Here is a 25,514-nt window from a genome sequence, read left to right as displayed (position 1 = left end):
CAGCGGGGGTTCTGTCAAGGCAGTTCTGCTTTATTGTTACAAGCTCTCCGTGTATAAAGGCAAGCCTGGGGGTTTTGCAAGGCACTTCCTGCAGTCGGCTCCAATCATATTAAAGGTCAGGTCATCACGCGCTGACATCACAACAGAGGTCTAGGGTGATCATGCACTGTTCACGCAAGGGGAAGTGTTCAGGGGCCAATCACAATTTTTTGTGATTATCTGGGGCCGCACCCTCCTGACATCCGTCAGGCGCCATCTTTATGGGTGCGCCTTTGCCATGTGTCTTTTTTCAACTGTGCGCCCTACATATCCCCCTTATTTATTTATTTGTGGGGTCTTTCTTGGGAGCCATCGGGGGCCACCCGCATGGCCTCGCCGGAGACTCAGTGACTGTGCCTGTCTTAGGTTGTCCCCCTCTGGGGATCTTACCCGTCATTGGCTACCCAGTCAAGCATAGGCCCCGGCGGCTTAAGACCTGGCTGAAGGTCTTTTGGAGGGCTGGCTGGACTTAGGCTTTGTGGCGAGGGGCTTGGCCTATAATTGGACAGGGGTAGGACTAGTAAAGGGCCTTGCGCAAGAGCCATTGGGCCCTAGACCCATCGTGTGTTGAGGTTCTTGGGCCCTTTATGTCCCGGGCGAGTAGATTGGCTTGTTGGGGCAGCTGGAGTGCCCCCCATCTTAGGCTTGTAGCCTATAGGCAGACAGTCGCCAGGGGTCTTTCGGGATTTTGGGTCTGTCGCCCGTATTTGAGCGAGGAGGATGGTCTTCACTTGTTCCCGGGAAATGGTCTGAATCCGCTCCTGCAGGAACTTCTGGAAAAGGTTGACAAGACAGGGTCCAACTAAAAGAAGTATAACAGTGATCATTATTGGTCCCAGGAAGAGGAGCAGCCAGGGGAGGAATTGATGCCATAGGCCTTGGGTGTCATAAAAGTTTTGCAATTCCTTTTTCCGGCGTTTAATTCTATCTCTTAACTCTTTTACCTTTCCCTGGACTATGCCCGTTTCATTAACAAAGTAACAACAGTCTTCCCCCAAGAAGAGCCAGGTTCCCCCCTTTTCCACAGTGATGAGGTCAAGGGCCCGTCTATTTTGTAGGGCTACTGCGGCCAGTGAATTAATCTGTCTCTGGACGGATACAAGGGACTCTACCACTTGTTCCATGTCTTCATTAAGTTCCTGAGACAATTTGTAATAAAAATGAGCAGAAGTTGAGATGCCCCCAATCCCAGCACCTAGGGCCATCACTATGCCAGTCCCGATTAGGATAGGAGCAACAATAGCCCCCTGGTGGCTCAGAGGTTAAAGCGTCTGCCTCCAATGCGGGAGACCCGGGTTCGATCCCTGGGTCGGGAAGATCCCCTGGAGAAGGAAATGGTAACCCACTCCAGTATTCTTGCCTGGAGAATCCCATGGATGGAGAAGCCTGGTAGGCTACAGTCCACGGGGTCACAAAGAGTTGGACACGACTGAGCGACTGAATGGAACGGAGAACGGAACAGAACAATAGCCCACCATTCTCTGTGAGGAGGCTTTGTTGGTAACCCCTCATGATGGTCAACGATTTGATCCATATCCCCTTCATTGATGAAGATTAGTCCTGGGGCTAAGAAAACCAAGATGCACCCTGTAGGGTCCGGAGGGAGGCAGGAATAGGCATAGGTCCCACAAAGGAGAAAGATCCCAGGGCTGGTGCAGTTGCTTTTACTGTTCCATGGGACCCATGAGGTGCAAGAGTGGGTGTCATTATAATAGGAAGCATTAGAGGATGAGGTATTAAGAAGGGAAGTTAGATTTGAAGAGGTGGCAAGCAAGACATCGTCAACAACTGGCCCAATAAGCTGTGTGACACTTTTGGTGGTATTGTTGGTTTTGAGAGTGTAATTGCCTGCTGATACCCAGGTGTCGGCCAAAGGGACTGCAATATGCGGTGAGGGGGTTAGTGACATGCATATCCAGAATGCCTCGGAGGGCTTTTTTTGTGAACTCTGAAAAAATTGGAAGGAGGAGTTGAGGAGGCGGGTGACATGTAGATCGTCGGGGGTGGGGGGGTGCAGGAGAGGCCTCAGCTGAGTGAGTAGTTCTATGCGTTTGTAAGGTTCGGGAGTCACCTTTAGTTGGGTAATTATATTATTTATGTATTGCTGTTGTGCCTTATGTCTGCTAATATCTTGTATCCCACCTCCATCTGAGTATCCAATGTGAGTGCGGGGGTAAAAACATATGTTTTTCCCATTTGGCTTATAGCAGTTGCTCGTTTGGCTCCCTGTCTTTTGCACCTTAACAGTAAGTAAGGACTTGGTCTGTTTGTTGTTGATGCGCATGGTGCATGGCGTAGGGGTTGTGCGGTAGCATGAGGAATGGACATAGCTATAAATTTCTGAGCAGGGACAGGAAGCAGTGTCTAAAAGCCCGGGGAGTGCCATCAGGGTAAGGCACAAGAAGATCATGGCTAAACCGTTATGCCAGTGGGCGGGTCAGAAAGCGAGAGTGATAGGTCGTTACAAAGGAATAAGCTATTGACAGTAAGCCGCAACAGGCAAGATATCCTAGCGCCTGAGAGAAGCGGAGTGCAGGAGGCCACTCCTCTGGTGCAACAGATGCAAGGCCTATAGCAAAGAGCACACTTAATAGTGCAGCTAATACAAACACAACGGTCATTTGGTTGTCCGCGTGAAATCAGCTATGGGGTCCGAGGGCAGGTCGCAGTTAGACCGATGATCCTGGGATTTACAGGTGGCAAGGGGAGAGTTCATCTAAGCCTTTGACAAGGCCTCTTAGCTGCCAATCTGTAAGAGATCCAAAGTAGAAGGCGGCCTCATGAACTTTCATGGTTCTTGGGCTGATTGGTGGTTATCATGTAGATATGTAAGATTCCTTGCTGGTATCCAGATGGGTCTTGTTTCCCCTGTGGGAAACACGCATCCAAACCGTCTTCCTGATGTTAAGAGTGGGTCTGGCCCTCTCCATAACCCTGTAAGGGGATCTTTCCATCTGACTGTTATCTCTGGTCTTGGCTCTTGGTTGGACCAGTGTCTCTGGAATGGATTGAGTGGTTCATTTTTTGAAAAATTTAAAATATGTAGAGTAAAGAGAGATATTTCTGACTGTTGATGAGGGTTTATTGTTTTTGTAGTTGCAGTTTTAAAGTTTTGTTTTGGCATTCTATTATAGCCTGCCCTTGAGGATTATGAGGTATGCCTGTAGTGTGTTGGATGTTCCATTGTTTAAAAAAGTCTTGCAAATAGTTGTTTATGAAGCAAGGGCCATTATCTGTTTTCACTTGGGCTGGGAGGCCCAGAGTAGCAAAACACTGGAGAAAGTGACTCTTGGCATGTTGTGCCTTCTCTCCTGTATGGGCGGTGGCCCAGCAGGCATGGGAATATGTATCTAAAGATACAAAGATATATTTTAGTTTACCAAAGCGGGTGTAGTGAGTAACATCTGTTTGCCATATTATGTTAGGTTTTAGTCCTCAAGGGTTAACCCCTGGTGATTGTAATGGAGGAACCTGCAAGAATGGGATACAGGACTGGCAGGTATGTATGATCCTCTTTAGATCCTTGATAGGTATTTGTGGGAACCTTTGGTGCAGGCCTCTCCGATTAATATGGGTTAGGTTGTGGAGATCCCGTGCCTGTTGGAGTGTGTATACATGGGTAGATGCCAGCTGATCTGCCATGGAATTCCCTAATGATAGCATTCCAGGCAGGTTTTGGTGTCCTCTGAGGTGATGTAAATAGATAGGTTGATCCCTTGCCTGAAGGAGCGTGCGTGCCTGTATCATAAGAGGGGTAATAGGATTATCATCTAACCGAATATGAGATTGGGGAAGTCCAGGGAGCAGATTTTTCACATAGAGACTGTCGGTAAAAAGATTCATGGGACCTGGGACCTTAGAGAGCGCCAGAATGACGGCAAAGAGTTCTTTGTATTGCACTGAGCCCTGGCATGGGCAATGGTGTCGGTGGGGGGCGCCAGTAGGGGCTGTTCCATTCCATCAGTCGTGTCCGACTCTTTGCGACCCCGTGGATTGTAGCCTACCAGGCTTCTCCGTCCATGGGATTCTCCAGGTAAGAATACTGGAGTGGGTTACCGTTTCCTTCTCCAGGGGATCTTCCCGACCCAGGGATCGAACCCGGGTCTCCCGCATTGGAGGCAGACGCTTTAACCTCTGAGCCACCAGGGAAGGAGGGTTCAAAGATGACAATGGCTGCGCTGTGCTTTCCTCCATCTGTGAAGACGTTGGAGGCATCTATTACGGGCTTGGAAGGAAATAATTGAGGTGCCCTCCAGGGTAACTGGCGAAAGGCGGCAACCCATTTGTGAGGCCCATAGTGACAGTCAATCTTTCCCAAGAACCCTTCGAAAGCTAAGAACTCTTTCCCAACAACCCTTCGGTTGTTGTTTCTCTGGATCCATTGGAAGTCAGCTAATCTGTAGGGGATAACAATCTTATCGGGTTCACGGGCAAAACACCTGATTGAAGTGTCCCTTCCCTTTTGTATTAGATCAGCCATCTGGTCTAGGCAGGTGTAGACTCGGGGTCCTCCCCCCAGAGAGACATGGATCCATTGTAAGGGTTTGTCTGTTTGTATTAGCACAGACAGGAGTGTTTCTGGGGAGGCTAAGATCCATAATTGAAGCTCTTGAGTGGGGTCGTAGTGAGAAAGTTGAGCAGTATCGAGAGCCTGTTGAACCTTTTTAATAACTTGTTTATGGGGCGGGGACAGGGTGATTTTTTTCATGGGGGAGTCTGTCTTTTAGTAAATTAAAGAGGGGTATTAGGTCCCCTGTGGATATGGGGATCCAGGGCCGTAGCCAGTTGATTTCCCCCAGAAGGCTTTGGAGCTCAACCAAGGAATAAGTTTCTTTGATAGTTATCTGTGGCTTAAGGGGGGAGACCACCTCAAGGGTAAGTTGGGTCCCCAGGACTTTGAAAGGCGGGACATGCTGGATTTTGTCAGGAGAGATTATGAGTTGCCCCCGGACAAGACAATCAAATAGTAATTTGGAGGCCCGTGTAAGCTTGGTGGTATTGGGTGCCCCAAGAATGATATCATCCATATATAAGTATAATAAGATGCTACAGTCGGACGGGCTGAGTAAGATTAGCCACATATTGTTGACAGAAGGATGGACTGTTAGCCATCCCTTGAGGCAGGACAACCCATTCATATCATTTGTCTGGACCTTCATAATTAACAGAAGGTACCAAAAAGGCAAATTTTTCATAATCTTGTGGGTCCAGAGGTATCGAAAAGAAACAATCTTTAATATCTATTATCAGGAGGTGCAGGGCGACGGGAATGGCAGGGACCCAGGGCATCCCTCTTAGGGGTGTCCCTTGAATTTTCATTCTTTCATTAACCTTTCTGAGGTCTAGCAAGAGGCGCCATTTCCCAGAGGCCTTTTTGATAATAAAGACAGGGGTATTCCAGGGGCTGTTAGATGGCCGGATATGTCCCAATTTAAGTTGTTCCTCTACTAAAGATTGTAATGCCTGGAGTTTGGGAAGGGGAAGTGGCCACTGCTCCACCCATATAGGGGGTCCCGGCGTCCAAACGTTAGGAGGCGCCGAGGGAGCAGGGGCCTTTAGGATTGGGGGTGAGGCTTCCATCGAGTCAGTGGTTCTCCCTTCCTTATCTTTTCAAATTCTGGATTCCCCCCGGTAGTTGGGGATTCCGGGGGGTTGGAATCACTGTTGATATTCTTCTTCATCTAATGAATCTTGGTAAAAACCCCGATAGTCAGTGGTTATATAGGCGTTGGCTTGCCCTAGAATTTCTTGCCCTAATAGGTTGGCATTGAGTCCTGTGGCAATTAGGGGCTTGACTAGGCCCTCGGAGCCATCAGGATCCTCCCATTTGAGCCAATTGGAGGATTCCTTAGAGGATGTAACGCCCCCGACACCTGCTAGTTGAGGTCCCTCAGCCATGGGCCACGTGGGAGGAACCTCTTCTTGCCTCAGTATAGTTCTGTCTGCCCCAGTGTCTACTAGACATCTAAGTCTTTTTCCTCCTATTGTTATATCCATTTTTTATCTCAGCCCTGGTACTATAGGGACGGTCCATTTGATCTCTTGCCTGGTAGGTCAGGGCTTATTAATGCCCATTAGTTTGTAAGGGGGCCTTCTGGTAGAATTGCACCCGGGGAAGGGCTTTTCTAATCTATCAGACATCTCTTGGGAGAGTTCAGTAACCTCAGGCTGGCATACCCTGGGAGGAGGTCTTGGGGCTTCCCCTTGGGATGACGGGGCTGGGGAGTGCCCCCTCATTTAGTTTAAAGGTTTCCCATCTTTATCAAATTTGGACCTACAATCTATTTTCCAGTGGTATCCCTTTTTACAATGCGAACAGGGGGTTGTAGGTGGCCCTCTATTTCCAATTCTCCCTGGCCTTAGAGGGCAGTCCTTTTTAAAGTGCCCTTCCTTTCCACATTGAAAACAATTGCCTGTTTGTTGATTTTTGAGGGTCCCTTCAGGGGAGGCATCTTGGGCCATGGACACCTTGCTGAAGAGAGAGGCGAGGGCATCAGCTATCACCTTGGTTTGAGCCTCCATCGCAGCCACCATTGCTTGCGTTTGGTGGTGCTATGTCCCAATATCTTTGGTGGCTACTACCCATCGTTCCATAGATCGATCTTTCTGCCCTGCACAGGCCACCTTGTGGTCGGAATTCATCCCTTCCTATACCAGCATTTTGACAAATTGATCTCTTAAGGGACCTGGGGGGAATTTTCTTTGCATGCTTTTTTCTACTCTATCTATGAAGGTGGAGAGATCCTCATTATTTTTTGGGGTAATGCCGGATATGGGGGGTTCGCTGGGACCTTCAGCTAATTTTCTCCAGGCGGCTAGGCATATGGCTCACACCTGGTCTGTATAAGGAGCAGGGATAGTGGCCTGTTGAGGTCCCATGCTCCATTGATCTGCCATCCCGGATAACATCCCGAAAGTTACAGGGATGACGGAGTTAGCAGCTTGGTTTCTTTCCTCTTGGGCATGACATTCCTCCTTGAAAAGGCACACCACTTAATGTAGGTGTTACTGGGGAGTACCACCTTACATAGCATTTTCCAATCTTGGGTTGTGCAAGGCTGATGAGCTAGACCCTGGAGAATAGTCTCCGCCCATGGAGAACTGGGGCCATCTTCTGCTACCGCCTTCTTGAGCTCTTTTAGGTCTTGGGCTTCCCAAGGGTACCAGGCCACCGGCCGGTTCCCCCCGGGGTTTACATTTACCGGGAAGGCCTGTATTGAGTCTGCATTAAATGGTGATGGTGTCCCCCAAGGGTCTTCAGGGTAGGTCCTCCCTCTCCATGGGGATTCCCCCAGTCTCCAGGAGGAGGCGTTATTGAGTCCCCCCTTGAAAGGGGGGGCTAGAGGAGGACACAAGTTAGACGTATAAGTTGGGACCTCTGGGGCGCTGGGAGTGCTAAGGAAGTCTTCAGTCTGGTTGGACCTTTTTCTTCCCCCGAGGGAGGCCATAAATTATTGGCTATAGTGGTTTTTCCTTCTTTCTCCCTGGAATTTATGGTGGCCCGTTCACCGTCAAATTGTTCCCATTGCCTCTCGGTATTATGAGTGGTGGTTTCTCCCTCGTTTACCTGTCCCTTTTCAGGGGCAAAACGGGTCTTAAGGGCGGACATTGTGGGGTAGAACCCCAAGGGTGGCTCCTTTCCGTCTTGGATTTCCCTTTTTCTAGCTAGAGTTTGGACCCTATCCCAGGTACCCCTTGAGAATAGGTTGGCCGAATATATCCATGGGGTCAATCTGGTAATAGCCCCCCAGACTTTGATGGCCTGGGTGTCGGAGATTTTCAGTCCTCTACTTTTAAGCATGTACTTCAGGGCCTTCAGAGCGGGCTCATCGGTTTTGCTAATGCTAGTCCCCATGGTGAGCAGACAGAGGAAGGCACGTTTGCCGAGAGTGTCCACTGAGAAAGGTCCTATGGGGAGCGGTGGTGGCCGAGTGATTGGGCCTGTGTGATGCTTATGGAACCATGTGCCTTCGTCGTTGCACAGAAATTTTCTTGAAGGGGGAGGGCACCCTAAGGGCCTCTAGCCTGTTCCGTGACCCCCTTATCCTGTCACGGGAGTCTTCAAGTGGCAGGCGCCCTATTGGCTTTTAAGTGCCCATCCTGTGCCCACAGGGGTTCTGGCCTCACTCTCAGCAAGAAGTGAGAGAAAGAAAGGGAAGCAAAAAGGGGGGGGGGGTTCACCCAATTGGGCTCCCGTTACTAAGTTCTCAGCTCGAGGGGTCTTTGGCTTCCCCCAGGGAGTGCCCTGGGCAGGTAGCCTCAATTACGCCTGTGAGCGATTGCCGTTCACTGAACCCCCCGAGTAAGAGAGAGAGAGGGGGAGAGAGAGAGAGAGAGAAGGATTATAGCGCCCACCCTTGAAGTTTTCTTTTCAACCTTAATACACTTGCCTTGGGGTTGCACTCCTCGATGGGAGCGTCGCACAGAGGCTTGTGGAACCTTTTCGTCATCTCTCTTTCAAGACCATGGGAAGAGGGCTCTCTTGCTCCGAGGGGATCCGAGTCACGGCACCAGATGTAGGGTCCCCTTGTTTCTCCCCCGGTGACGCTGCGGGGGAGAGCAAGGCATTGGCGAATCCTCGACCTCGGATGCGGAGCCCGTTTTGCCTCCCCCCACCTAAGCGGCGGGGAAGGAAACCCCAGGGGGAGGGTGAGCTGGCCGCCTGCCCCGCAGCCCTCCTCACCTGGAGAAGGACACTCAGACGCAGCGGGGGTTCTGTCAAGGCAGTTCCGCTTTACCGTTACAAGCTCTCCGTATGTAAAGGCAAGCGTGGGGGTTTTGAAAGGGACTTCCTGCGGTCGGCTCCAATTATGTTAAAGGTCAGGTCGTCACGCACTGACGTCACAACAGAGGTCTAGGGTGATCATGCACTGTTCAGGCAAGGGGAAGTGTTCAGGGGCCAATCACAATTTTTTGTGATTATCTGGGGCCACGCCCTCCTGACATCCGTCAGGCGCCATCTTTACCAGAGCGCCTTTGCCATGTGTCTTTTTTCAGCCTTGCGCCCTATAAATAGTGATACAGCTTCTGGCCTGTTGGCTTCTTGCCCTGCTGAGTGTAGCAAACCTTGTTGTGTGGAGTCCCTCAGTACATTCTGTATCTCCTATTTACTCTGAATCTTCTGTGACTATGGTTGTTTTTCAATTGTTGGCCAAATACCATAAAATTATTTTCTAATACACCAAAGCCTTAAATCATCAAATTTAAATTGGATAAATTGCAGGTTGAATTAGTGGAAATTAAAGAACAATTAAATCAGAATTTTCTGCCTGACAAAGATCTCAAAAGTGTAAGCTCCTAATTTTACAGGTGAGAGAAAGGAAACCCAAGGAAATGAAATAAATGTCAAAGGAAATTGATTTGATTGTTTGTAAGGACCAAGAACCAAGAATAATACAAACTGCTGCTGCTGCTGCTCAGTCACTTCAGTCGTGTCCGACTCTGTGTGACCCCATAGACGGCAGCCCACCAGGCTCCCCCGTCCCTGGGATTCTCCAGGCAAGAACACGGGAGTGGGTTGCCATTTCCTTCTCCAATGTGTGAAAGTGAAAAGTGAAAGTGAAGTTGCCCAGTTGTGTCCGACCCCCAGCGACCCCAAGGACTGCAGCCCACCAGGCTCCTCCGTCCATGAGATTTTCCAGGCAAGAGCACCAGAGTGGCTTGCCATTTCCTTCTCCAATAATACAAACTAGATGGTGACAAATCATTAGCACGCAGAATGGGTTTTTTGTATATTGAATATTAGATTAAAGGAGATTTGGTGTTGAGAAAAATCTTAAAAACTGATTTGTTGTCAAGCAATCATAGAACTCTCCTTCAAATATATTTATTCTATTTTGATAACCTTTTTATCTCTTTACTGTCTCTCCCTCTCTATGTATATATGGGTATGTATAATCTTGGTATACATATATCTACAAAAGTAAGCTTTGTAATGGCTAGCACCTCACTTGCTTTTCATGTAAGAAATCCTGAGGCTCTCCCATTGAGTAAATGTTTGATCCAGGTTATGGGTTTGCTTCAGGATGACAGAATTACAGATAGATAGATCATACATACATACATATGTACAGGTTAATAGATAGATATAGACATATATGTCAGGTAAACAGATATAATTTGTCAATTTTAAATAATAATAATCAAGAGGTCATTTAAGCCTTTCTTAAATTATAAACATTACATTCAGTTCAGTTCAGTTCAGTCGCTCAGTCGTGTCCGACTCTTTGGTTCCTAGCTTTATAATTTGCAAGTGGTTATAAAAATCCCCAGTATTGCTTATGAAAATATCAAGACAAATATGCTGTGAACTCATTGCAATAATAATACAGAAGCTAAAACAGCAAGTTGCAAAGCAGAACCTCATCTACACATGCATTACACACTGCATTCAAACCTATGGTTGTTCTGTGTTGAAGAGTGAAAAAGCATCAGAAGGTTGGGTTTTCAAGGATCAAACTTTCCATTGTTCTTTGAATCAGAGCTTGTATGTGAGTAGAGAGCTTTGCATAAGAATTAGTCCTCTACCGTGTATCAAGTCAGCTATTTTCAGCTCAGCCTAGCAATCTTTGATTTCTTGGTTTGTAACTATGGCAATAAGATTAAATGGCATTCAGTAAAATTCATTTTACAAATGAGCTTGGGAGGGTGTCCATGACTGTGATGAAGGAGCAATGCAAAAATACTAGGAAACGAGGGAAATTAAATTGGGTTTTGTAATATTCTTCAAAATAATCCCCCAAATCATCTAGTGCCATATGGCAATTTGTGAGTGATATATGGCAACGTGAAATAAAAATGATCAGATAACTGCGTGATAGATTCCTTGGCTCGGCTTAAGCCACTACACCTCTCCACTTGCCCCTTGACCATCATACGATATCCTTTGTCTGCAGACGCCTATGTGTCTGTGGGTTTGCCAGAGTCTTTGATCTGGGACTTTTTATACTAAATAACAGTCAAATCAATTTCAAACACCTTCATTACAGTACACAGCTCATTATGTTCTAGAAAAATGTTTAGCTCCAAGCCCCAGGCCACGTTATAATGAGGACAGGAATGCACACTAGTCCACACGCTCTATGAGTGTCTCTGTATTTCTAGGCGATACACAATCACCACTGGCCTAAGTGAAAATCAAGCATTCATTTGCAGCCTTTAAAGATGGTTTCCTAAAGTTTAAAATCATTTGCCATAAAACATAGTTTAAATCTTGCAGTGCTGTTAGTGCTTTTCTTTTCTGTCGGTAACGTTTTTTAAAAGTGCGTAGGTAGACATGAAAAACAAAAACCTGAATAAACATATTTTCAAATCCTTAATGAGTGACACATAAAATTTTATACATGTATATTTTATATATTTTATACAGATATATATACATATATAAGTATTTGTATATTTTATATAAAATATACAAAGTAATTCTCTTTAATCTATCTAAAGGAGATTATATATATATATAGGTATAGACAACATTGTATATACAAGCAACTTCTTTTTAAAAGACAAATATAAGAGATTTACTATATTTGAAAAAAAATATCTGAGGGTAGATTCCCATCTTATCCATTCTTGGTTTAGAAAGAAACTCAAGTGCCTTGTTAAGCAAATACTTTTATTTCTGTTTACCCTTCTTATTTTGGGAAGGCAGGAAAATGAACATAAACCTTCATGACCTCATTTCTGTTCTCTAATCTTTGTGTTTCTTCAATGCCTCAACAGCCATCCATGAAATTTTTGACATTACACTGAAATAAATGTGACACAATGTTGGCTGTCAGTGTTTTTTCACTCTCATTTAATTATAAAGTCTCGCTAAAAGCCAGTAATAGGGAAATTACTTCACTGGACACATAAGACATTATCAAAATGACTTGTGTTCTTCTGTTGTTGGATATATAAGCTAGTGTGCAGAAGTTCTTTTTGCTGTCACAATTGATTATCATAAATTAATTGTATATAACTCTGGATGGGAATAAATGCATACTGGCATACAAATAACAATAACTTGTTTTCTTGCCAGCAAGCCATAGTCAGCTTGGTATCTTAGAAAATACTTGTGTAACAGAGGAATGGCAATGCTTTTTTAATAAAAGGATTGTTACAAAGATAAAACAGATTTTTATGCAGCATAAGCAAGTGATAACAGTTTCCATGTTAACCTTGAAACTCTATTTGAGAACAGGATTCAGCAGTATTTTTAGTTAGCCATGAATATCTTAGAAGGATCACTGGGAAGAAAACAGTCTTTATGTAAAAGAAGTGTTTGAACACTTGGTTATAATGTAGTGTGACAGCCAAGGTCTGGCACAGGGGGCCAGATTACTCAAAGCAGGATATTATCTGCATAATCCAGGGTCAGCAAATGGAGATGAAACAAGCCAAAGGGAAACCTGAAATCAAGCCCTGTCCTTCAACACATGTCATTAGGAGACTTGGTTTCAAGTTGCAGGAGTGATAGTATCTAGAGAAAGCTCACTGCTCATTAAGAATGCTGCTCCAAGTTGGTCCATGAAGGTTAGCTGGGCCCGTAACTTATTAGCAAATGTTGAAACTAAAGACAAAATGCCAACTAATGTCTGAAATAGGGAACTATCCTTCACATTAAGTACAATGAAGAAATAAATCTAAATGCATGGAAGACAAAGTTTTTTGTCTTAAAAACAGGTTTATCTTATTAGCCTTATATACTATGTCTCTAAGATAAGGGTTTGGCATATGGAACAACATTTGAGTCACTAAAATTCATTCCATACCTAATACTTTGAGGTCAAGTATAAACAAAAGATACACAAATTTCAATTCCAAAGACTAAATGTTAGTCTGTCTATAGGAGCTGTTTTATAACTTGGCCTAAACGTTCCTATGGATGAAAAACTGAATCGCTTGGAGTCAGTATGAGATAAATGATAATACATCTTAAAATGCAAATATGAACTTGCTTTTATTAATAAAATAGGCATTAATGACCTATAATCAAGGTACAAATTATTAAATAGCAAAACACTAAAGAATGTGAAATTTAAAAAGGAACATTAGTACTCTAGAACATTTATATATATAAAACTAAATACACTGATTCTTCTGTAATTATTAAGGATTATTATAAATTTGAAATTTGTATTCCTGCTTCATAGTGGTAGTACCTCCTCATTAGACAATAGCAATGTGTATAGCTTATGAAGAGAGACTTCCTAAGTAGGTGTCAACATGAACTGCCTGCTACCTTTCTGATCTTTCAGAGAGCTTTAGGACCCCATAAACAAGAGAAAAATGCACAAAGACAGGTATCAGCCTCATACATCGCTGGTGAAGATGTAAAATGGACCAGCCATTTTGGAAAAAAGTTTGGAAGCTCCTCAAAATATTAAAAATCAAGTTAACCATATGACCTAGCAATTTTACTCTTAGGTAAATACCAAACAGAAATGAAAATAGATGTCAACACAAAAACATGTACACATATGTTAATAGCTGTGTTATTTATAATAGCCTCAGAGTAGAGGAGAAGGGGACAACAGAGAATGAGATGGCTGGATGGCATCACCAACTCAATGGACATGAGTTTGAGTGAACTCCGGGAGTTGGTGATGGACAGGGAGGCCTGGCGTGCTGTGATTCATGGGGTCGCAACGAGTCGGACACAACTGAGAGACTGAACTGAACTGAACTGAGGAACAATCCAAATGTCAATCAACTGATGAATGTCTAAACAAAATGTGTTCCATCCCCACAGTGGAATAGTATTCGGTGATTTAAAAGTAATGAAATTCTGCTGCAACATGGATGGACCTCGAGAGCATCATGCTAAGTGAAAGAAACTAGTCACCAAAAAAACATACATTGCATGTTCATGTATGAAAGATTCCACAGATTCTATGGACACAGAAAGTAGATTAGTTGTTGGTTAGGGCTGGTGGGGGAAGGAGAGAACAGGGCCTGACAACAGTGAGTACTTCCTTTTGAAGTCATAAAAACAATCTAAAATTATAGTGATGGTTGCACAAATTCATAAGCTAAAAGCCACCAAATTATATACTTTAGGTAAATTTCAGTTCAGTTCAGTCACTCAGTTGTGTCCGACTCTTTGCGACCCCATGAACCGCAGCACACCAGGCCTCCCTGTCCATCACCAACTCCCAGAGTCCATCCAAACTTGTGTCCATTGAGTCGGTGATACCATCCAACCATCTCATCCTCTGTCATCCCCTTCTCCTCCTGCCCTCAATCTTTCCCAGGATCGGGGTCTTCAAATGAGTCAGTTCTTCGCATCCTGTGGCCAAAGTTTGCAGTTTCAGTTTCAACATCAGTCCTACCAGTGAACACCCAGGACTGATCTCCTTTAGGATGGACTGGTTGGATCTCTTTGCAGTCCAACAGACTCTCAAGAGTCTTCTCCAACACCACAGTTCAAAAGCATCAATTATTCAGCGGCAATTTAATGGTATGTAAACTACATCTCAGTAAAACTGTCTTTTTTTTTTTTTTAAAGACATTTTTTACCCAGGTCAAAAAGAATGCTTACTATAGCAAGGAAGCCGCTATAGGAAAGTAGTGAGAGGTTTCAAGCAAAAACCTGATTTTAATTACCAGTGATTCACCCCACTACTCCTCAAGTGTTCCCTATGTTATCAATACAGCTCAGTAGCCTATATATTCTCCCTCTCATTGCTTAAAAAAAAAAAATAAATAAACAACAATGCACAGACAAAACCTCTAGGCTGACCTGGGATAGGCTATATCAATAACCTGTGCAAATGTTGGCTGATCCCCTTCTTTTAATTATTGAATGCACTGTGTTCCCAGAGCCCACCTCTGACAGGAGGGAGTGTCTGCTAGTAACAGGAGCCTGTGTGGATAAGGTTTTCTCTCCCTTCTGTCTGGCACAGGGAGAACAATGTACAAACCAAGCCATTCCTTAGCTGACAATAGAGCAGATCAGAAAGAGCTGATGCTTATCAGTGACTGAGAAGGCTCCACCATAGTATTTTTTAAAAACCTAAGTAATTTTAAACCCCTTTCAATTTTTCTTAATGAATAAGAAAGGAAACTCTGCCTTTAAATTGAAGGAGCAACATTCTTGGTACTCCTGAATACCAGAGGGTGGGAATTTTTACCCATTCTTGAGGAAAGATAGGTGTTATAGGCTCCCCATGGCAATATTTCAGGGGAAGAAGGTCTTTGTTGTAGTTCCTTGTGGGTTTTTTTTTTTTTCCCTCCCATGGGACAAACCTCATACATTCCATTCATAGAAAAGGTTTCCCAGGAAACTTCCATTCAGAGTTAGAAAATGGACATAGAGATGCAAAGTGAGAGCAAGGGAGAATGTTAATGAAGACAGTGAATTTTTTTCAACCTGTTGTGATATTTCTGTATTGACAATGACCAGGAATATCACCTAACAGGAGCCTTCAGAGAAGTGCTTCTTTGGTATTCCACTGTCTGCGCCCCTTGACTAGAATGGCTTGAACACTCTGCCTTATCATTTGGGCCATAAAACGTCTCTTCTTACCTGTCAACGTGGAGATTCAAGTCTGTCTCTTCTCTCTTTGTCTCAGTCATTGAACCTGATCTCTCCTTCCAACATTAATGGCCTAACCTACAAAGAAACAAATTCCAGCATGTCTCTCCTATACTCATGTTGCCTACAGCCTCTTCTCGAAGTATCTTTATGCATGGCTTCAAGAATTAAGGTAAGATATCAAAGGCCCAGTTCTTCAAAACCCTTAAGTGAATTAAAAAAAAGAAAAATAGAGATTACATACTTAGATACCACAGATATTTTACTTGCTGTGAAAAATGTCTGATTTTAATTGATATTTCAGTTGACTCTTTTTCCTTAGAGGAAAAAAAAAATTTCCATGATGTCTAAAAAAATCTAGAGGATATTTTTATTGGTGTTTCCTGAAAAGACAATTATGAATGATAGTGGCCATACCTTACACTGATGGAGTCACTCACAAAGAACTCTCAGGTTCATTGCCTCAGTGGAAACCACCAATAGTTGTTTGAAGTCTAGAAGATAGAATGGTTTCATAGGTGAGGAAGGAAATTAGCCTAGAGAAAGGAGAATGCTCATCAAAGACATAAAAGAAGCAATAAGAAAAGCCACGACCATAGTCACACCCCTGACCTTTCATCCGAAACCAATTTCCCTCTCTCCGTGAATGACCATCGCACCCAATTCTGCCCCAAATGCAGCCTCGAGTGCTTTCCTCCTGGTAGGAGGAGGGGCAATATAGGGGGAGGAGATTAAGAGGTACAAACTATTAGGTATAAAACAAGCTACCAGGATATATTGTACAACACAAGGAACACAGCCAATATTCTATAATAACTTTAAATGAGGTATAATCTTCAAAACTTGTGAATCACTATATTGTACCTCTGTAACTTATAATGTTGTATATCAACTATACTTCAATTAGTTAATTAGTTAATTTTTTAAAAAAGATTAGCCCTACATTAGACAAAAACTACAACAGTTTAGTCAACAGGAAATAAGATTTCCTACTTGGAAAGTTGTCAGGAATAAGTGTTGGAATTAAGAAAGAATAAAAAGAGAACATTTGCCAGGGACTAGAAGGTCACTCATTGGAGAAGGCGATGGCACCCCACTCCAGTACTCTTGCCTGGAAAATCCCATGGACGGAGGAGCCTGGTAGGCTGCAGTCCATGGGGTCGTGAAGAGTCAGACACCACTGAGTGACTTCACTTTCACTTTTCACTTTCACACATTGGAGAAGGAAATGGCAACCCACTCCAGTGTTCTTGCCTGGAGAATACCAGGGACGGCCTGTGGCCTGCCATCTATGGGGTCGCACAGAGTCAGACACAACTGAAGTGACTTAGCAGCAGCAGCAGCAGAAGGTCACTCATAAAGAGGAATCACAGAGCTGACTCCTCTGTCTATGGTCAAACTTGAGTTTCCAAGGCATAAAAGCTAAAACGCCAATTCTTCCAGAGAGTCTCAGAATTCAGCAACCAGAAGTAATGTCCCCTCCATGGATGTCACATGTCTTTTGCTATTGGACATATTGTTTACCAATCGGGAAGAAAGCTGCACTTTTCAAGCACTGGGTATGGAGCCAGATGATTTGAGCTCCATCTCTGGAGCATGTGACTTAACCCTGCTGCATTTCCATAAAAGGAGACAGAATTCACTAGAGTTACTGTGAAGATTAAATTAACTGATACTTCCAAAGCACTTGACAAATAGCACATAATCAACGTTCTCCATTAGTGTTATCACTATTAATCTAAAATTACCATTTTACAGAAAACAGAGACATAGATAAAAGAAATACTTTTCACTGAGGCAAAAGCATGTAAATAGTAATAGTACCCAACTCACAAAATTGTCGTGATGATTAAATATATGTGACATATTCCTTACAAAATGTAAGTTATTTGCGTACATATGTTCATACACCATTTGGGTGGCATATCCTTGAAGGCAAGAACGGTATCTCCTTGATCTTTCCCCTCCTCCATAGCCTGGAAGAAGCCTTCCACAGATATAGTGCTAAATTGGCATTAACCACATTAATTCTACATTCAGTCACTTCAAAGGATGTTGGACGTCATATCCAGAGGTTATAAATTACCTAGTTTATTAAATTTATTGAATCTATGCTTTCACAGATTCAACCAAGAAGTGTTTTTTCATTGTATTATCAACAAAACAACACTGACTATTGATATGGTAGGTGACTGGCCTGCCCTCCAGTGTAGGGAGCCGTGGAATCATCTGGAATACTCTGGTTGCTAAGGAGATATTTTTTCTCCTATCAACTGATTCTAATTGCTAACACTCAAGCATTCATCCAAGTGGAGTATGAACTTTTTTGTCCCAGAAGTTCATCTCTAGCAAGACTAGGGGGCCAAAGGTCCGGTTCCGTTCCGTTCCGTTGCTCAGTCATGTCCGACTCTTTGCGACCCCGTGGACTGTAGCCTACCAGGCTTCTCCGTCCATGGGATTCTCCAGGCAAGAATACTGCAGTGGGTTACCGTTTCCTTCTCCAGGGGATCTTCCCGACCCAGGGATCGAACCCGGGTCTCCCGCACTGGAGGCAGACGCTTTAACCTCTGAGCGACAAAGGTGGGGTCCAGGAAAACCTCCTTAGCAATAAACACTACTCTGAATGATAGTCCTCTGATACTTGCGACTCATTGATTTCTTCCCAAATTCATGGCTTACTTCCTTTATTGGCCCCCAGCCAACAATTTACCTGTTCAGGAAAGTTCTCAACTGAAAGATTTCCAGTAGGCCTTGCTAGGGAAGGGAGTTAGTCCGCTAGATTTATCAGGATGTCCCCAATGCAAAATTGCTCAGAAGAGGCTGTGCTGATGCTGTCTATCAGGGAGGAGGTAAAGACAGAAAGGCTTGGGAAACTAAACAAGTCTCCTGTTCGAGATGACTCCTGGTATTAGAGTTGAAAGCCCTGGTCAGAGAGCTGTGGGCGAGCTGGCATGGCTCATTCCCATAAGCTGGTATTGCTCATTCTCTTGTTCACACCTGGTCTGTGGAAATTCATCTCAGAACTCCTTCAAAAACAAAAATTTTGTCCAGGAGGAAAATCAAACCCACACCTACCCTAGGCATTTCAGAAGTTCCAGATTTAATGTTCAGTATTGGCTCAGATGGTAAAGAATCTGCCCTGGAATGCAGGAGATCCAGGTTCAATCCCTGGGTTGGGAAGACCCCCTGGAGAAAGGAACAGCAACCCACTCCAGTATTCTTGCCTAGAGAATTCCATGAAGAGAGGAGCCTGGTGGGCCACAGTCCATGGGGTTGCAAAGAGTTGGACACAACTGAGGACTGCAAGGAGATCCAACCAGTCCATTCTAAAGGAGATCAGTCCTGGATGTTTACTGGAAGGACTGATGCTAAAGCTGAAACTCCAATACTTTGGCCACCTCATGCGACGAGTTGACTCACTGGAAAAGAGTCTGATGCTGGGAAGGATTGGGGGCGGGAGGAGAAGGGGACGACAGAGAATGAGATGGCTGGATGGCATCACCGACTTGATGGACATGAGTTTGAGTGAACTCCGGGGGTTGGTGATGGACAGGGAGGCCTGGCGTGCTGTGATTCATGGGGTCGCAGAGAGTCAGACATGACTGAGCAACTGAACTGAACTGAGCGACTAACCCATCACAGATGAGACTAACATATTAGATTTCTATCCCACCTTTTCTTCTTTGTTGTCAGTACTGCTCCAGCATCTGGATGCAGTGATCTTTCACATTTTAAACACTGGTTCCAGCACCTTAGAAAGACAAGTCAACCCAAATGTGGTTATTTATGAACAAACTGAAAATAGAACTTAGAGTCACTGGAAGAAAGAAGGAATCTATTAATTCCCTTTTCTGACCAAAAAAGAAAAAATCATTCCCTGAGTTTCACACTCCAGTCCCTCTTAGAAATTATTCTAGGAACACAACACAAAATTGTGGACATCCAAGGACACTCTGGCTCAACAAGGAAGAAAAGTAGGTGAGCAATGAGCCTTATTAGTATGTGTCCTCTCAGGCTGATGACTGTCATTAGGCTGCTAGAGGATGACATCATTTTCTCTAAGAGGCAGTCAGCTCGAAAATGTCAACTATCTCGGTGAATTAATTCCTGCAGCTGCTTTATGTTGCCTTCTGCTCCTTGCTAAAAGAAATGGACATATTTCATTTCTGGGATCTGTCAGACATGTTTCTGTTTTAAATATTACATCTGAAGCCCAATCCAATCTGAACATACTGTGTTTTGAGTAGCCTAATGAAAAAAATCATTGACTTCAGGAAAGTAAAAGGCCAAAGACTAAAGGTCCATACATTCAAAGCTTTGGTTTTTCCAGGAGTCATGTATGGATGTGAGAGTTGGACCATAAAGAAGGTTGAGTGCCAAAGAATTGATGCTTCTGAACTGTGGTGCTGGAGAAGACTCTTGAGAGTCCCTCAGACAGCAAGGAGATCCAACCAGTCAACCCTAAAGGAAATCAGTCCTGAATATTCATTGGAAGGATTGACGCTGAAGCTGAGACTCCAATACTTTGGCCACCTGATGTGAAGAACTGACTCATTGGAAAAGACCCTGACTGTGAAAGATTGAAGGCAGGAGGAGAAGGAGACGACAGAGGATGAGATGGTTGGATGGCATCGCTGAGTCAATGGACATGAGTTTGAGCAAACTCTGGGAGCAGTGAAGGACAGGGAAGCCTGGTGTGCTGCAGTCCATGGGTCACAAAAAGTCAGACATGACTTAGCGAATGAACAACAACAAAAGGCCAAGGTGTAAACCTCTGCAATCTCATTTGAAAAGTAATCCCTTCCGGGGGTTCAAATTGCTTTCATTTTAAAACGTTATTTTTTCAAAAACTTTGCCAGTATGAAATTAGTTCAGTTCAGTCGCTCAGTCGTGTCCGACTCTGCAACCCCATGAATCACAGCACGCCAGGCCTCCCTGTCCATCACCAACTCCCAGAGTTCACTCAAACTCATGTCCATAGAGTTGGTGATGCCATCAGCCATCTCATTCTCTGCCGTCCCCGTCTCCTCCCGCCCCCAATCCCTCCCAGCATCAGACTCTTTTCCAGTGAGTCAACTCGTCCCATGAGGTGGCCAAAGTATTGGAGTTTCAGCTTTAGCATCAGTCCTTCCAATGAACACCCAGGATTGATCTCCTTTAGAATGGACTGGTTGGATCTCCTTGCAGTCCAAGGGACTCTCAAGAGTCTTCTCCAGCACCACAGTTCAAAAGCATCAATTCTTCGGCAATCAGCTTTCTTCACAGTCCAACTCTCACATCCATACATGACCACGGGAAAAACCATAGCCTTGACTAGATGGACCTTTGTTGGCAGTGTCTCTGCTTTTTAATATGCTATCTAGGTTGGTCATAACTTTCCTTCCAAGGAGTAAGCGTCTTTTAATTTCATGGCTGCAATCAGCATCTGCAGTGATTTTGGAGCCCAAAACAATAAAGTCTGACACTGTTTCCACTGTTTCCCCATCTATTTCCCATGAAGTGATGGGACCAGATGCCATGATCTGTGTTTTCTGAATGTTGAGCTTCAAGCCAAATTTTTCACTCTCCTCTTTCACTTTCACCAAGAGGCTTTTTAATTCCTCTTCACTTTCTGCCATAAGGGTGGTGTCATCTGCATATCTGAGGTTATTGATATTTCTCCTGGCAATCTTGATTCCAGCTGGTACTTCTTCCAGCCCAGCATTCCTCATGATGTACTCTGCATAGAAGTTAAATAAGCAGGGTGACAATATACAACCTTGATGTACACCTTTTCCTATTTGGAACCAGTCTGCTGTTCCATGACCAGTTCTCACTGTTGCTTCCTGACGTGCATACAGGTCTCTCAAGAGGCAGGTCAGGTGGTCCAGTATTCCCACAGTTTATTGTGATCCACACAGTCAAAGGCTTTGGCATAGTCAATGAAGCAGAAATAGATGTTTTTCTGGAACTCTCTTGCTTTCTCCATGATCCAGCGGATGTTGGCAATTTGATCTCTGGTGCCTCTGCCTTTTCTAAAACCTGCTTGAACATCTGGGAGTTCACGGTTCACATATTGCTGAAGCCTGGCTTGGAGAATTTTGAGCATGACTTTACTAGCATGTGAGATGAGTGCAATTGTGCAGTAGTTTGAGCATTCTTTGGCATTGCCTTTCTTTGGCATTGCCTTTCTTTGGCATTGGAATGAAGACTGACCTCTTTCAGTCCTGTGGCCACTGCTGAGTTTTCCAAATTTGCTGGTATATTGAGTGCAGCACTTTCACAGCAGGTTTGGGGGGTTTTATTTTTATTTATTTAAAAAAAATTTTTTTTAAATTATTTATTTATTATTATTATTATTTTTTTTTTTTTTGGCCACACTGCACCGCTTATGAGAAGATCCCTGACCAGGGATCTAACCTGGGTCCTTGTCAGTGAGACTTCAGAGTCCTAACCACTGGACTACCAGGGAATTTCCTAAAGGAGGATTATTAAAGGAAGTTTACAGACACATCCATACAGTCTTCTAGGTAGATGTAAGTGAGAGGACATGGAAAGAAAGACAGAAATCTATGCTTATAAATAACTACATAGGTATCAACAACAATCTTCACAGGTGAGAAAACCACCTGGCTGTGATGTCAGAAGCAAAAAGAACCTTGCAACATCCCCAAATAGCTTTCCTGTCTTCCATGCAATGTTCAAAACACTTTGACCTGAAAGCAAATACTTTAAATCCACTGATTGCAATAAACATTAAGTATAATGAAATTATATTCTGTTGTCTTTCTGATAGTAAATTTGCAAAGAGCTGACTAGGAAAGCTTAATTTCTAAAGTAATAGGAAATAAAGAAAACTAAGAGCTAGGAAAAAATGATGTGCTTCCTTCCATGCTTTTCTTTTAAATTGTTTCAACTGATATACATTGAAATGTACAGAATTTAGATGTTACAGTTAGATATTTCATGAATGCAAACACTTCTCAAGCAGTTTCCTCCATTCCCTTTTAGTCAGTTTCTACTGCCCTCCTGACCAAAGGCAATCACTGTTCTCATTTTTTTCACCATAGATTAGTATCACATATGTTCTTAAATTTTATATAAATAGAAATATTCTGTATACACTCATTTCTTGTCATGGGACACATGGTATTCACTGTTATGAAAACCAGTAATTACTTCCTTTTTATTGCTGAGTAGTATTCCATGGTATGACTACACTACAGTCTGTTTATCTAGGATCTACTGTTGATGGACATTTGGATTGTTTGTAGTTTTTAGCTATCTGAATAGAGCTCTTACGAACATTCTTATACAAGTCTTTCATGAATACACATGTTCATTCCTATTGGATAAATAAGTAGGAATGAGATGCTGGGAGGGATTGGGGGTGGGAGGAGACAGGGACGACAGAGAATGAGATGGCTGGATGGCATCACCAACTCAATGGACATGAGTTTGAGTGAACTCTGGGAGTTGGTGATGGACAGGGAGGCCTGGCGTTCTGTGATTCATGGGGTCGCAAAGAGTCAGACACGACTGAGCGACTGAACTGAACTGAACTGAACTGAAGGTTAGTGTGGGCTTTAACATTTTTGCGGGTATTTACCATGGAAGTTGGGGCATTTGAACTCAACCTTGAAGGATGAGATAGGAAAGGAAATAAGGGCCACCCAGGCTCTAGCATAAGGATAAACAAAAGCAGAGGTAGAGGGGAAGCATCTGTGGAATTTGGAAAGGTGAACAGTCAGATGTGAATCATAAGGAGCATGGAGGGTATTCTTTCTGGCAAACAGCTCCTGGGATGTTTCCAACGTCTGTGTTATTGTCAGCAGAGTCTAGAGCCTGAAATAATTACTGGAACTTCTGAAAGTGTTATGAAGCTTCTCAGAAAATGTCATTGCTTCTGGGAAGCCTAAGAACATAACAACACCACCACCACCTTACCTCCTGTTCAAGTATCTGCTTCCAGGAGAGCTCATTTGGTAGAACAGGTATCCAGGTTGGTGTTGTCCCACTCCCATCATTTCCACTGCTTCTTGGGCACAGGATCTGGACTAGAACAGGTCTTCCCCTGGTGGGACCCAGTCTTCACCACTTTGAGGGCACCAGCCAGTTCTCTGGCCCCCTTTGCACACTCAGGGCTATAATTAAGAGCTGTGGGATCTCCAGGGTTGCAGGTAACATGGGTTAGCTTGGCTGGAAATGTACATCCTTCAAATACTATCAGTTCAGTCTATTTTGTCAAAACCCCCTTTAAGTTTTTTAACTTCTTTCAATGAGTTGAGATTTTTATATATTACTTTTGGCCATTAAAAGAGAAGTTCTTGAATGATTCAATCTACTCTCTGATTTGGTTTCTGAATCCCAACAAATGGTCCATAAATTAGGACTGATAGCTGGCATTCTGAGTCTACCTTATTTTCCTTGATTTTACAAACTATTCTTCAAGAAAATAAATTTCCAACCCATAGATTCCCTGAAAAGAGCTCTAAATCTCAAGAAAGATATGTAATATTTATGTAAAATTAAATATAACATTGTAACAACAATCACACACACCCCAACATATACACTGGAGTAGCAAATGGCAACCCACTTCAGTATTCTTGCCTGAAAAACTCCATGGACAGAGGAGCCTGGTGGGCTACAGTACATGGGGTCACAAAGAGTCAGAAACGACTGATTGACTAAGCATGCAAGCATACACACACACTTATACTACAAGTCTCTGAAAGAGTAGCTAGTCAACACTGGTGTGTGGGACTATGAGTTTGGCACTACACCCACCTCTTCCTTTCAAAGGAATCGTACATGTCCATAGGACTCTATTATTCATACAATTAGTCATACAAGAACCAGACAGCCTGGGCTAGGTTACATTGCAGTTACAGTGAAAACGAAATGTCAGAGACAAATAAAAGCAGAAGCTTATTTCTAAGTCCCCTACTCACCTGCAGTAGAAAGCAAAAGATATTAGGAGCCTGGGAACAAATGTTTCAACCACCAGACACAGGCCTTGGGTCAAGATTTTAACCTCTGAATGAAATGACTTAATCTCTAAAATAAGAATGTTATGCCAGATGATTTCTGAGATCCCTTCCAACACTGAAATTCTGTAACAAACAAAGAAAAATCACCAAATTACAAGAACACTCATCAAATAGGCTCATACTTACTGGACTGAACCACAGTTTGGCTGCTCCAATTATTTTGGTCATCTCCATGATCAATAATGTTCCCAGTGGCCCAATCAATTATGCCATGAGCTGTGTGGCGCATTAAAGTGACTAAGGCACCCTCAGGGACTGGGCATTGTCCCTACAGCTCCAAGCTCAGCTGAGGCTAAAGGGGAAAATGCCCCAGGGTCCCTTTGACTAGGGCTCTTTTTTCTCATCCTGTGGTCCTGGTCCTCTTTTATTTTTCAAATGGAAAAGAATAACAAGGTCACATGAGTAAAAGAAAACAACTGAGAAGACGAAGTCAACATTCAGCCCTGTCGTCTTGAAGAACTCCTACCTGGAAGACACTGGTTCAGGAAAAACAAGCTCTGAGTAAGTCTTTGCTTCTGGCAGTCTACTATATAGGTCAGCAAAGGAAGAAATGATTATGCTCTCAAGCCACCAAAAAAGCATGAAGGGATACATATTTTTATGCCCAAAAGATCTTGTCTGAAGAGACTACATGCTGTATAATTCCAACTATATGACATGCTGGGAAAAGCAAAGCTACAGAGACAGTAAAAAAAAATCAGTGGTTGCCAAGGCCCTGGGAGGAGAGAAGGAGGGATGAATAAGGGGAGCAAAAAGGAATTTTTAGGACAGTGAAACTATTGTGTATGATGTTATAAAGGTGAATACATGAGATTATGCATATGTCAAAATCTGGAGCATTTGTTAACACAGAGAGTGAGCCCTAATATAAACTGTAGACCTTAGCTAATAGTGATGTATCAGTATTGGGTCATCAACTGTAA

At 43.6% G+C, this 25,514-nt stretch overlaps 1 protein-coding gene across 21 annotated transcripts; it reads right to left on the bottom strand.

Annotated features, from left to right (window-relative positions):
• Window positions 1–9: 9 nt before the first annotated feature.
• Window positions 10–24,982, bottom strand: LOC148777100 (syncytin-1-like). 21 transcript variants are annotated; one of them, XM_088838783.1, is made up of 6 exons: window positions 23,486–24,977; window positions 19,233–19,310; window positions 15,977–16,053; window positions 15,551–15,637; window positions 8,430–8,586; window positions 10–812 (listed from the first exon to the last, which is right to left on the bottom strand). In XM_088838783.1, exons 4-6 carry the CDS (start codon window positions 15,598–15,600, stop codon window positions 591–593), a joined length of 429 nt encoding a protein of 142 aa, XP_088694909.1. In that variant the 5' UTR covers window positions 15,601–15,637; window positions 15,977–16,053; window positions 19,233–19,310; window positions 23,486–24,977; the 3' UTR covers window positions 10–590. The 21 variants fall into 21 exon arrangements, with proteins under 21 accessions (XP_088694909.1, XP_088694908.1, XP_088694910.1 ...); XM_088838782.1 differs by having other exon boundaries at window positions 15,977–19,310; XM_088838784.1 differs by lacking the exon at window positions 19,233–19,310.
• Window positions 24,983–25,514: the final 532 nt, after the last annotated feature.

Source organism: Moschus berezovskii, chromosome 8 (genome assembly GCF_049115385.1).
Source record: "Moschus berezovskii isolate FMDL1 chromosome 8, NW_MosBer_1.0, whole genome shotgun sequence".
In the NCBI taxonomy this organism is placed as follows: domain Eukaryota; kingdom Metazoa; phylum Chordata; class Mammalia; order Artiodactyla; family Moschidae; genus Moschus; species Moschus berezovskii.
The sequence above is the reverse complement of the archived record's forward strand: the minus strand, read 5'-3'. Positions and strand labels throughout refer to the sequence as shown.